The sequence below is a fragment of the Triticum dicoccoides genome, chromosome 4B (genome assembly GCF_002162155.2).
Source record: "Triticum dicoccoides isolate Atlit2015 ecotype Zavitan chromosome 4B, WEW_v2.0, whole genome shotgun sequence".
NCBI classification, from domain to species: domain Eukaryota; kingdom Viridiplantae; phylum Streptophyta; class Magnoliopsida; order Poales; family Poaceae; genus Triticum; species Triticum dicoccoides.
In genome coordinates this window covers 577,866,365-577,879,483 of record NC_041387.1, presented here as the reverse complement: position 1 = coordinate 577,879,483, position 13,119 = coordinate 577,866,365, and the positions used below count along the sequence as shown (strand labels likewise).

The following is a 13,119-nucleotide window of genomic DNA, read 5'->3' as shown; positions in this document are numbered from 1 at the left end:
GAGCGTGATGAGAGTATCTTCGACCAAGGATTTGATTAACAAGGTGAAAATATTGAGCCCCTGCACCAAGACCCGGCCACATTTGAACAGTTTGTCCAATTCCACCGTGAGATGCGTGATTGGCACACTCATTTGAATCTTCATAATGACTTGGTTGAGCACGTCTGGGATCACATTGGCAACCAATAGATGTATTGGTCCAATTTAGGTTCAGTCAAGACAATTTCGATTTGGTTGTAAAACTATTTTATTAAGACAATTTCAGTTGAGTTGTAAAACTATTTTAATTTCCAGACAAATATTTGGGTTGGAAACTAGTTTTGATGCAATTTGGGCATTTTTGGCCCTGACGGACAGGATGGGGCAAATGGATGCGGCCGCGCGCTAGGCGCACGTCCACCGCATCACAGACAGGCCCGGACACGACCCCAAATCGCTACCCAAACGGACAGAATCCGGACAAAACGGACGTCCGTTTAGGGTCGCGCGGTGAAGTTGGCCTCATAGGCATCGTAAGAAGAAGAAACTCTACTAGACAAAAGCACAAGTTGATGCTACATGCATGCATGGCGTCGGTCCTGCCAGCGGCTTCCCTCTTTGCAAGGAGACCGAATCAGGGCAGAAAGAAAACAGAGGAAACTACAAGCCACAACTATCCGAATCGCGAGTGCAGCGTCCAAGGAGCGGGACAAATCCAGCCAGATTCCGCAGCCAAGCCCGCCCGGCTGCCGATGCCGAGCGCGATCGAGGAAGAAGAAGAAGAGGACAGCCGGCGTCGCGTCCCACGGCAGCGGCAGGCCTCCCGACGACGACGGACGACCGTGACCCGCAACTTTTCCGCGACGTGATCGCACTGAGATGACACGCGCAAGTGCTGATGCCACCCGCGCAAGGGACACGCAGCTCCGGACAAGGAGGAGCGGACATGCGGTAGTAGCTACTACAGTGCAGTGACGCGTGCTCGTGTACTATCATCGTCAAGGAGAAAGAGGGCATGCGGACACTGTCAAAGTGCTAAACCTACCACCAACCATCGTTGTTAACAGCTCAGGGGAGTGGCCGTTCTGTCGATTCCATTGGAACTCGCCTCACCTGCCGTTGATGCAACAGTAATAGTATTGCACAGCTTCTCATGCGGATCAGAGTCCAAGGCTGGCCGGAAGGAACCAAGCGTAGTTTTTTTTTTATCAAAGAAGGGCTTGCCCGATTTTCATTACTGAACCCCACCAAAAGTTCATAACCGAGTTCAGCTTAAAAGAAAGGACTAAAAACGCTACCAAAATGACACCAAGCGTAGGTCAGTAGTAGTACAAACGTTCAGACAAATGCAGCTCACATGCAAGGTAGTACTTCCAAGAAGGCTGCAGTACGTTAACAAAGTAGAATAAGAGAACCAAACAAAACTGTTTCCTAGATGCATGGAGACACGTACCTTGAATCTTTCTTGCAGATTTCAGCACGAACAACACAGGATTCTTGTACAACGGGTGCAGGGTCTATGTAAATCAAGGAGTTCATCTCAAGAAGGTTTGATTTTTTTTTTACACGTAGCCACTCTCACGGTCACTCACAGATGCTTAGAAACTGTGAGTTTTTCTTTCTTTTTAGGTAAAAAAACCCAGGGTCCACATATGTACGTACACGCGCTTGCATTTTCTTGGTGCCACAATCACAAACAATAATCGACACACGGTCGAAACTAAACAAAACACTACTGGACTACTACGTGTTACACTCCTGCGTACGATCGAGTAGTTCACTTGCCGCCGCCGGCGGCCATGGCGTGGTAGAGGCGGCTCCGCCTGACCTCCTCCGGCGGGATGAAGGCGTCGGGGCCCAGCCCCGGCACGTCGAACGCCACGTCGTCGATGGTCCATGACTCCTCCATCCGCGTCACCACCCGCGCGGCGCGCACGCCGACGCCGAACCGGGCGAGGTGCGCCGTGGACCGCCCCGCGTGCGCCACGGTGACGCCGCCGTCGACGGGGCGGTAGTCGGCGAGCGTCGACGCGATGGTGGTCTCCCAGTACATGGCGGCGGCGCCCGGGGACTGGATGCGGGTGAGCTGCGAGTCCTCGAGGCGCGCCAGGAGGCCGCTCCGCTGGCTGAAGAACCCCGTGAGGCCGTGCCGGATCACCTCCGCCGTGCCGTCACTCCAGCTCGACAGCGTCGAGGGGCCCACGTCGAGGCGCAGCACGAAACAGTCCTCCCCGTCGACCTGCTTCTCGCCGGCGTGCTCGGCCGTCGAGAAGATGGACGCGATCATCACCGGGTCCAGGCCCTGCATATGCATGGACAAGATCAACGTTCAGTCCACAAGCGAACAGCGTAAACTCTGCAAGTCTTCTGCATGTAATTCTCAAATAATTACCACACTGAAAACTGTGAGCTACTGCAGCTCTGCAGTCTGCTTCTAGTTCTACATGTGGACAGAAATGGGATGTCAGTGAAGTTGATCAGATAACTCTGCTTGCTTTGCAAGTTGGCATATGGATAGCACGTCAGTGCTGGCGCTTTTGGACCATCAGTTATGGCCAAGTACAGAGTCTCTGACGTGGATTTCTACTATTTTTACGCCATTTACTCCTACTGGTGAAAAATTATTTAGCTACTCCTAATACACACACATTAGATTAAAGTACTCATATCCTATGAGAATATTCTAGAGGGGCTGGCAGTCTGGTAGCAAACGAGTATATAATCTGTGTTGTGTCACCATCTTGGCTTAGGTAAGAACATGCCACTAGAGCATAGTTTATTGTCATGGAGCAGAGGACGCTGCTGATATAGAAATGCAGTGCCCCTAAATTAAACACAATTGTACAATCTTTGCTCTACTATGAACAGCTAACAGCTTCTGTCCTTACGCTTTCTTCAAGTAGGCCACACTTGTATTTCCTATCTTGTATACAAAGAAACTTGCTGAAAGTTTCTCTAGTCTTGAAGTGACATTGCAGTTGCAGAGGCAAGAAATGCACAATAATTAAGTGGCAGTACGTACTCCTCATCCATCCGGAAAAAAAGTACTTGCTTTCTAGACCGAGACCGGCCCAATTACTCAACTTGGTCGTCCTAATTAGTCAGCTAAGTACATCGTCATGTTGAGCTAGCAGTTAGCCTAAGCGAACGACCTAATAACTAATTAAGTAATTAACGCCACATAGATCCAGCGAACAATTCAAACAGGTAGACCTGCGGAGGCATGAGCTACTCTACAGAGTTAATTATAAATGTTGGGTAAGCATCAAGATTTCGGGAATCAGATCGTGACTTCAGCGTCGAGTTTTACTGCCTAGTTGCTAGCGTTGGTTGGGACAGCTTTGCTCAGAATACCAACTGACGACCTACATCATTAAGATAGCATTACTCATTCAGTAAAATTTACCACAAAATCTGCCGTTAAGGTTTCCTTCCGCAGATTGGAACGAACTATGATCTGCGGAGTATATATATAGTTCTATACAATCCTGGAAATGTGGATACAATATTTTTCTGGATAAATGCAGTGGTATTCGCAGGTCGTTTCCAAGCTGTTGAACAGAGCACATGCGTGCTTGAGATATCGATGAAGAACCAACATCCATGGTTCGATTTGGGAGTTGCTAAGATAAGATAACTAATCCTAAAGAAAAGCAGCCAATCTGCGTAGCTCAGTGAGCTCACACACATGCTGATCAAACATCTCCCAGTGGGCACTTTATCAAAGATGAGGGCAGATATTCTAGCCCCATGTGAGGCAAGGCAGAATGAGTCAGGCTAATCTCACCACGACCTAATGCAAGCCTTGTAGCCGCCAAGTCAAGCAAGACATGGATCTCTCTCTCTCTCTCTCACACACACAAGGGAGGGAGATGTGAGGCATGGCATGCAGGATCAGTAATGACAGCCATGAGCAGTGAGGCAATGGCATGGCATGGCATGCGGCGCTGGTGTGCTACCAGCTACGGATCCCAAGATAACAACTGTGCAGTGCGCATACGTTGGGGTAGTAGTGAGTAGTACTACTATATCCATTATCCAACCGCTTTTTAACAAAGATTCTTCCACTTGTTCCCGCCCTCCGACTGATTACATGGTGGATCTTTCTCAGTTTTAACTAATCAGTACTCGTACTGGTACGTCCTATGTGCCGGCCGGCCCTACTGCATGCGCTGAGTGGCACAGGGAGCGCGCGCGGCGCACAGATGCAAAGCAAAGCGGAAAAGATCATGCGCAAAAGCGGGTTGCAACGGGGAAAGAAAAGGTGGAAGACGCGTGGGGACGGCCTGTCATGGGCACGCCGCAGAGCTAGTATAGTGGCAGTAAACACGACGGTGCATGGGAGGCATGCGGTGCCATGCCGTGGCATGGCCGGTGATGGTAACTAAAGCGGGTGCTAGAAAGGGGAAAGAAAAGGTACTGTGCTGGGGAAAGATGGAGGAGGATGCGGTGGGCGTCACGATGGTTGATGCGGCGGAAATGGCACCGCCAGCTCGCGCGCGGTGCGTGCTCGGGAGCGTGGACTGTGGAATTAGCGGCGGGTAGAGGTGAATGAATGAATGGATGGATGGCGACCAACCTGGAGGGCGCGGCGGAGTGGGCGCGAGCCGCCCCGCGCGGCGTGCGCGCCGAGCCAGGGCGTGCGGCGCCAGGCAACGCGGCCGTCGCTGCCGGCGGCGACGCTGTGGCCGGCCACGGCCATCTCGACGAGCCACATGCCGGGCGCGAGCTGCCAGACCACGAAGCTCCCCTCGTGGCACCGCCCGGCGTTTCCGTTGGCGTGGCCCGCTCCGGCGGGCTCCTGCAGCATCGCCAGCCGCACCTTGCCCGCCGCGTACATGCTCTTGGCCGTGCCCTCCAGCTTCCCGCACCCCGTCGTCGCCCTGAACTGCTCGATTATGTACTGCGCCGACGACGCCACCTGCGCAACCAACAGCAGCATACGTAAGCAAAGGCTAGCAGAAACCAAAGGCGCGAGCAAGGCAAGTATGGAAGGAGACATGCGTACGTGTCGGGGGAGGCGCGGGAGGATGGGCACGGGGGAGAGGGGGCAGGCGAGGACGGAGAGAAGCACACGGAGGTCGGCGGCGGGGCGGGCGTCGTCCCCGGCGGCGCCGCCGGAGAGGATGCGCGCCCAGCGGTGCAGCGTGGCCTGGAGCCCGGACCGCCGCCGCGCCCCCGACTCGTCCTCGGCGCCGGGCTCCTCGGCCAGCGGCTCCAGCGCCACCCTCGCCCTCATCTCTCCCTCACGCAGTCACGCTCGGTTCCAACTTCCAAGAACGAACGAGCCAACGTGCTCTCCCTGTCGCTTCTGTCGTAGCTTAGCTTAGCTGAGCTTCTGTGTCAGGCCGCCGCTGCCGCTGCTGCTGCGAGAGTTTGTTGCTAACTTGCTTGTGCGGCCTCGTTCGGTTATTATAATGCGAGTAGGCGGGCGGGCGGGGGAGCGAAAGCCGCTCGGCGAGTGCAACTTGCAACCTGCTCCTCGCACAGACAGCACGGCGCGAAATCTCTCTTTCTTGGTGATGGTTGGCGGCCACGGATGACGCGCCGGGCCCCAGCGTCCGCCGGGCCCCAGATGGCAGTGAGCCAGCTGAGTCCCGTTGTGGAGTGCGGGGGAAGGGAGGGAGGGGGAGCGTTCAAGGGAGGCAAGACGGCGACGGCGACCGGGAGAGGGAGCGCGGGCGGGCGACCGGACGAGGACGGAGTGGGGTTGGGGGAGCCGTCAAAATCTCGATCGCTCGCCCGATCGAGCGACCGGGCGGGCGCCCGTGCCGCACGGTCGCGCGTGCGTGCACCGCACCCGTCGGATGGGCTTCCCTTCTGGGTTTGGAAACAGGGGGTTTCCGCTTGTTTGTTGCTTGGCGTGGTTCGTGGCGACTCATTCATTCCGGTGGCCGTAGGCGCGTCGTCGATGGAAATCAAATCCGGGCGGTCTCTGTCCGTGGCGTGACGGGCGGGTGAGCTGACACGGACGACGGCGACGCCGCAACCCTCCTCCATCCGCCGGCGAGCGCCCCCGCCCACGAGGCCTCGCCATCAGTCCGAGACTTGAAGCCGAAGATCTCTCACCGTCTCTGTCTCTTTGCTCAGGTCGGCGCTCTCTCCTGCGTACGTGGACTCGTTCCGTCCAGCTGGAGTGAAACGTGTAACGTAACGCGCACACGACATGGCGTAGCCGTAGCGAGTGCCCGACTCATTCCATACTTCCAAGGATCCTTCCACGTACCCGGAGTGATCGTGTCGAGGGTGTATACACCAAGGGATTACCAACATCAGGATTCAGGAACCAATGGCGTGTAACGATCGCGTGCTCGTGTGCCACTGTACCCAATCGACGAGTCATATATTGTTTCTCTCCCTGCTCTGCTTTTGGATTCCAATAATTCCTGAATTTCAGCAATGCGCCCGATATATATAAATTGGTCTCGTACTTTATCATCTTCAATTAAAGGGTGGGCTCGGTTGCTGTCCGGGCAATCATCAGGGCCCAATCTGTTCACCTCCACGTCCCTGGCACTGAAATTAATAGCGTCGATTTAAGCCCACAGGTAGAGAAAAAGAACGATTTCATTTCCTTTCACACCGGTCTGAAGTATTAACCCGGGTTTGAAAATTGCACAGCATCCAACCCAATTCCAAACAACAATCGTGTTTAGGTGGTACTGAAGTGTCCGAGCGTGCGTCCAGTAACATCCAGACTTACCCTACAAGGGTGAGCCGTGACGGTGACACAGCCAGTGCCAGCTACGTGCATTGTGTACGAAGCAAGTCTGGATGCAATGCAATGCACGCGGTGGCACTTTCAGCTTCGACGTAGCTATCCGGGGCGCCATTGGCCTAGTGGCCGGCTCGATTTGGTCAAGATGGTTTCCACAGGCGACCAAATTGCAGACAGTCGGCAACTTGGCATAGTAGTGCTACTGCTACCTAGGACGATGAGGGCATTACGCAATGATTCCTGGTGAGTTTGATTCGATGGATTTGGAGCCCGCCATGCCATTGACATGCCATGATAACGGAAATTGGAGGAGGGCGTGGCGTCCTTTTCGTCCAACTCGAGTGTGCTGCTCGGTTGGTCTGGGATAAGGCCATTCCATCCGTGCATGGCCATATGCTTCAAGGCCATTAAGAATGTAAAGTCCATTTTTGGGGGGAATTTAAGAATGTTAAAGCTCATGGCACTGATGATTTCAAGTTGCCTTTACTCAGGTTCAGTTCTGGTGGCTCCTGTTCTAGGATAAAAAAAACAACATGTTGGCCCCAAAAGCAGGATAGTTTCTTCGGCAGGGCAGGGCTAATGTATTCACAAAGGTTCTTCATGATGGACACGCATGGTTCCATACGAACCTGCATACAAACAATCCAATTCTCACTCAACATTTAGAGCTTCAGGTCTCATATAAAGTAACTATGCATACATAAGTTCCTGCTGCGTGTCTCAGGGTTGCAATGCAAACAGGAGCCATAACAGATGCGCAAGGATACATGGGAAATTGACGAGAAAACAGCTACTCCCTCCGTTCCAAAATAGATGACTCAGTTTTGTACTAAAGTTAGTACAAAGTTGAGTCATCTATTTTGGAACGGAGGGAGTACATGTTTGGCCAAAATGTCTTTTGTAGCTTGTCCACCGCCACCAGCACAGCAATATAGCGGTTTTCACCAACTCTTCTGGCAAAACAGATTACCAGCTTCCACACCGGCGAAAGTAAAATGTTTTCTGGGTTTTACACCTCAACTTCAACGAACACCATCTTGGCCCTTACCGGAAACACACCACTCATGCTTCTTACACAGCTTAACATCCAAGGCGGAGTGATTCAAAACACTGCACGCTTTTAGGTGGTAGTTTCAGTAGTAGGCTGCGACTGGGATGCGCGAGCCCGGGCTGCTGCCGCTCTCTCCAGCGCCTTGAGCCGGTTAGCCTCCATGCGCGCCTTCTGCTCCTCCGTCAGCTCAACTTTGCTTGGCTTGCTTCCGCCACTCTCCTCTCCATCTTGATGCTTCTCTGCCTCTCTTGGAGCCACAGGTTGTTCAGCGCCTCCATCGCCAGATCTTATTACAGGTTCCTGTTGTGCCATCAACGAAACAATGCATCACTTTTTAATCCGCATAACGCTCATACTAGAGTAACTAGAGTACAGAGTCCATGATGTCTAGGCATGGCTTCAGGATACTGACACTAACAGCATCTGCTACTAACAGTTTTTGCTTTTCTCAAGAACCTTCTATTTTCATTTCATGGATGGGATGAATCACACAGAACTTACGTATGCGTCCTTAGAGCTGACAACAGCCATGTCAAGTTAAACAAGGCAGAGTATTGACTTACATCGGCTGTCTTTTCGTATATTTCATTTAGCAAATCCTCTTGCATGGGATCCACGTCATCACTTTCCATCGCAAATGGGTCCACATCCTCATGATTGTCCGTCGACGGAGGTTCTGTCCCCAGGATTGGGTCTTCTTGTGTGGTTCCATCTGCAACAGATAGTGAGCAATTTGGTGTTACTGGAATATAACAAATACAGGTTAGAGATACATGCAAGTACTTTTAATCTAGAATCATAAAGATTTGTGTATGTGCACTTTAAACAAAACAAAGAGGTCAGACCAGGTTCTCCCTCTGGTATGACTTCTTCCACTAGCGGTTGATGCAGTAGTGTAGGATCTCCCCCTCTGGCAACCCTTTCCTTCAATTCCAAAATGCATCTCTAAGATAAGGAAGGACAGTGTCAGTGAGGAATACATATGTCCAGGGAAAACAAGATCGATTGACATGATGGAAGCACCCAAAAACTAAAAGTAGTATATTAGACCACACAATCAATTGAAATCTGTGAAATAGCACAAGGACAAGTTAAATCTACACGTATTCCCCCTAAACATAATCTTGCGCCACATCAAGAATCAACAGATTGATGAGAAGGTGTATTTTCTGAAGTGGCATGATGAGGAGCATAACAACTCCGTTTTACAGACGTATTGTTGTACTCCCTCCGATACATATTAGTTGTCACAGCTTTAGTACAAAGTTGTACTAAAGCTGGTAATATGGATTGGGGGAGTACTTTTTCATGTCCGCTTAACAGATCTTTACATCAATGTGCTGCAGGCCCTTTCCTTTTGCATTGCCTATCGTCATGAAAATATACGTCATGAAGTCATTATTGAGATTTATACAGCCATCATCCCATAGTGAAATAGCATAGTGAATTTGTGGTGGCAGCAGCTTAACTTAACCCTGAAGGAGATAATCAAATCAGTTCAGTCGACCATGCTCGGAAGACTGCTCAATTTACATGTAACAGCATGGAAGGAAACCCAAAAGGAAGAATCGTCTCGAGGATACGGTAATTCTACACATATTCCCCATAAACATAATCTTATGCCACAACAAGAACCAACAGATTGATGAGAAGGCATATTTTCTGAGCAAGTGAATGGCAAGGAGCATAACATCTCCTGTTTTCAGATGTATTTTTTTTTCGAAAAGGAGGATGACCCCCGGCCTCTGCATCTGGAAGATGCATACGGCCACTTTATTAATTATTCTCGAGGACCTTACAAAGTATTACAAACAATATTCCTGAATCCACCATCTCGGCAACATATGCCGCTACTCTTATCCATATGATGAAGGGATGCTAGTTGGGCCACTACCCAAACCACTCACCTAAACCTAACATCAAAAGCCGGAAGCCCCAGCCGAGCCACATACCGGGTCTGGGGCACAATCTGGTCAGACACACTCTTGTGTCGTCGCAGCCATCTTCCACAGGTCCGTCTTCAGAATATATTGAGTCTTCTACCTTGTGTAGGCCACTCCGCCATCAACGTCACCATGACGCCAGACAGCTACCTCCTCCTGCGCGAGTCCATCTCCGCGCATCGGGCGGCGCGCCTCCACAGCGCCATGCCGCCGATCTTCGCCGCCATCAATGAGTGAGATGAAGTACCGCTCCACCACGGCATGTACTAATACAGAGTGCTAGACAGAACAGCTCAAAGGCAACAGAGCTGCGAAGCAGCGCTAATGCCATCACCCTACACATGGCGCAGGACGAAAGTCGTTGGAGCAGCCGCAAGTGAACAAGGCCGGCACAAGCCGCCAGCCGCCACCACCAGAACCACCACTGCACACCCGCCACCACTGCTATCCCCGGACGACGCCTCCAAGAAGGAATACGACGTCGCAACGCCGTCGCCGCCCAACCAAGGGACCAAGGTCTTCACCACTAAGCAGGGGGCAGAAAGAGGAGGAGGGGAACCTCACCGAAGCCTCCAAGGAGGGGATCGGCGCCAAAGGCGTCGACTTCGCTATGGCCGCCGCGCTGGCCAAGGGGTTACCCCGGTTCTAACTCACAACCTCGAACTCCCAACCAACCGAGCCGAAGGACAGCACCAAGAGGGACGCCGGCCACCGGAATCAGAAGGGGATCGAGCAAATCGGGCAAGATGAGGCGGGCCTTCTCCACAAGACGCCGATGCGGTCCACGAGGAGACTCTTTTTATGTTCACTTGGAAGAATAACCTTATGTTAATGTGTTGCTTTTCTATTGCCTGCCGTCATAGAAATATACTACACCAAGTCGTTATTGAGATTTACAAAGCCATCATGCCATAGTAAGATTTTTTTTAGAAAGGCCATAGTAAGATAACATATGTTGGTGGTGACTTTACAAAGCCATCTCCTGCCAAAGTAAGGTGGCTTAACCCTGCAGAGCTAATAAAATCCTGAAAGGAAACCCTGCAACTTCTCTGAAGACTACTCAATTTACCTGTAACAATATGGAAGGAAACCCTGAAAGGAGAAAGAAGCTTACCCTAACGCGGCCACTGGCCCCAACTTTCTCAACTTTGCGCACAAACTGATCGAAGGAGTAGTAAGGGATCAAGCGAGAGTGCCAGTCCGCGTAAAGCTTGATCAGATTGCCAAGGTCTTCCACCTGACAGAAAGACAGTAAGTCATTTAGTAGGCCAACGGAGATGAGAATAAGGACAAGTGCGCAGTGAGCAAGCTATATTACACCACACATAGGCTACAATTATCTATTCGGAGTGCTGACTTTTGATGGCACGTATGCAGTAAATTACTAAAAGTGCATAACAAGAAATGAAAGCATCGGCATGTAGCAGATGTGACTTTGCATCTACAGTTTCTACACGGGTTGATCATCTAATTGAACTGGAACTGAAGAGAAAGGAGGTATTCATTGTCCACCGGATGGAGTTGATCGGCAGCAGGCATACCTCGGATCCAGGCCGGGCGCGGGGCTTGAACGCCTTGGGGAAGTAGCGGAGGACGAAGCCCAGGCCGTCGTCGGAGAGGAGGAGATCCGGCGTGAGCTTGGGCCGCGTCGCTCTCTCCTTCCTCTTCTTCTTAGCACCATCCTGCGGCGCCTCCTCCCCCTCCGCCGGAGCAGCCGCCGCCGCCGCGGGTTTCGAGAACTGTCTCGGCTTGTAGGGGGCGAAGCGGGCGGCGCCGGCGCCGGCGGCGGGGTTGGGATTGGGGTTGGGGTTGGTGGAGGAGGATGGTGGGGCGGAGGGGCAGTCCCGGGACCAGTGGCCGGGGCGGCCGCACTTGAAGCAGCCCGTCGGCGCCGACGCCGCCATGGGATGGGGAGGGGAGGAGATGGATCTCAGGATTTGGGAATCGGAGTGGATGGGGAAAACGATTTGTTGCTTCCTTTTTGGCGGGAACGACAACGTGGGTTGGCGCCATCCTTTTCCCCTCTGTTTCTGTTTCTGGGCTCAGTGGATATTGCTCATGGGCCATCATTTCCCTCTGTTTCTGAGCTCCAGTGGTCTGGATATTGCCTATGGGCCGTACCTTGCTACGGATTATTGCACACTTTCAGTCCGGCTCATTCGTGTCGCTCGTTTAGAAAAAAAAACTGGTCCCCTCCAAAAAAAGGAAAAAAATGGATCTTTGGTTTTTTAGTTTTGAAATAGTTGAGAACATAAAAAGGATTTTAAAAAATCTTCATGATCTTATAAAGTCCATATATTTGAAAAATATATTCATGAATTCAAAATCACCAAGTCAAAAGAATTCTCAAAGTTGAAAATTGTCCGTGAATATGAAAAAGTCCATGGAACTCAAAAAAGTTTGCGAATTTGAATAAAGTTCACAAATTCAAAAAGCTCTGAGTCCAATAAAGTCCCCAAAAAATCCTGATCACAAAAATTTTGCGAATTAAAAAAATATGAATATGAAAAAGTTTTGCGAAGTCAAGAAAGGTTGATGAGAATTCCGAAAAAAAATCTTGAAATCAGAAGTTTTGCGAATTGGAAAATTCATGAAGTAAAGAAACACATATTTGAAAATGTTCAATAATTTAAAAAATCATGAAAATGAAAAAAATATGAATTTGTAAAAATTACGATTTTAAAAAAGATCATGAAATTGAAGAAAAAACTCATGAAATGTAAGATGAAAACGAAACGACAAACAAATCGCAGTAGGTAGTATGTCCCCTAAATGGGTCGGCCCATTGCTAAGACTTTCGAGGATGTGTGCTCGCCATGTACCGATAGCCTGCTCTTTTCTAAAGAAAATGTTGAGGGAGCGGATGAGGTTTCTCTTTTGTTGGAAACATATGCAAGGGCATCTGGCCAAAGAATAAACAAGGATAAGTGTTCACTTTTCTTTAGCAAAGGTTGCCCAGAGTCCATAAGAGCTGCTATAAAAACTTCATTGCAAATCCCTAATGAGCAGCTAAATGAAAAATATCTTGGTATGCCCTCTGATGTAGGGAGTGCAAAGAATGGTGCTTTCAAGTTTTTAAAAGATAGGCTATGGAATAAGATACAAGGGTGGATGAAGAAACTACTTTCCGCTGCAGGGAAGGAGGTGCTTATAAAATCAGTAGCCCAAGCCATTCCGGTGTATTCAATGTCTTGTTTCAAGCTTCCGAGAGGTTTATGCCAACAACTAACATCAATGATCAAAGCTTTTTGGTGGGGAAGTAAATAGGGCCAAAGGAAACCTTATTGGGTATCATGGGACACGATGAGCATGCCGAAGTATATGGGGGGGGGGGGGCTTGGCTTTCGTGATTTTGAAATTTTCAACTTGGCACTCCTTGCAAGGCAAGCTTGGAGAGTTCTGGAAAATCCTAGTTCACTAAGTGCACG

General features: G+C 50.5%; 2 protein-coding genes across 2 annotated transcripts; both read right to left on the bottom strand.

Moving 5' to 3' along the window:
- Positions 1–1,497: 1,497 nt before the first annotated feature.
- LOC119291532 lies at positions 1,498–5,399 on the bottom strand. Its single transcript, XM_037570303.1, has 3 exons — positions 4,988–5,399; positions 4,559–4,900; positions 1,498–2,281 (listed from the first exon to the last, which is right to left on the bottom strand). The coding sequence occupies exons 1-3, from the start codon at positions 5,216–5,218 to the stop codon at positions 1,757–1,759; spliced, it is 1,098 nt and encodes a 365-aa protein (XP_037426200.1). The 5' UTR covers positions 5,219–5,399; the 3' UTR covers positions 1,498–1,756.
- Positions 5,400–7,578: 2,179 nt separating this feature from the next.
- On the bottom strand, positions 7,579–11,643 carry LOC119291531. The gene is made up of 5 exons (XM_037570302.1): positions 11,233–11,643; positions 10,806–10,928; positions 8,594–8,693; positions 8,312–8,460; positions 7,579–8,048 (listed from the first exon to the last, which is right to left on the bottom strand). The coding sequence occupies exons 1-5, from the start codon at positions 11,593–11,595 to the stop codon at positions 7,818–7,820; spliced, it is 966 nt and encodes a 321-aa protein (XP_037426199.1). The 5' UTR covers positions 11,596–11,643; the 3' UTR covers positions 7,579–7,817.
- Between the last annotated feature and the right edge of the window lie 1,476 nt (positions 11,644–13,119).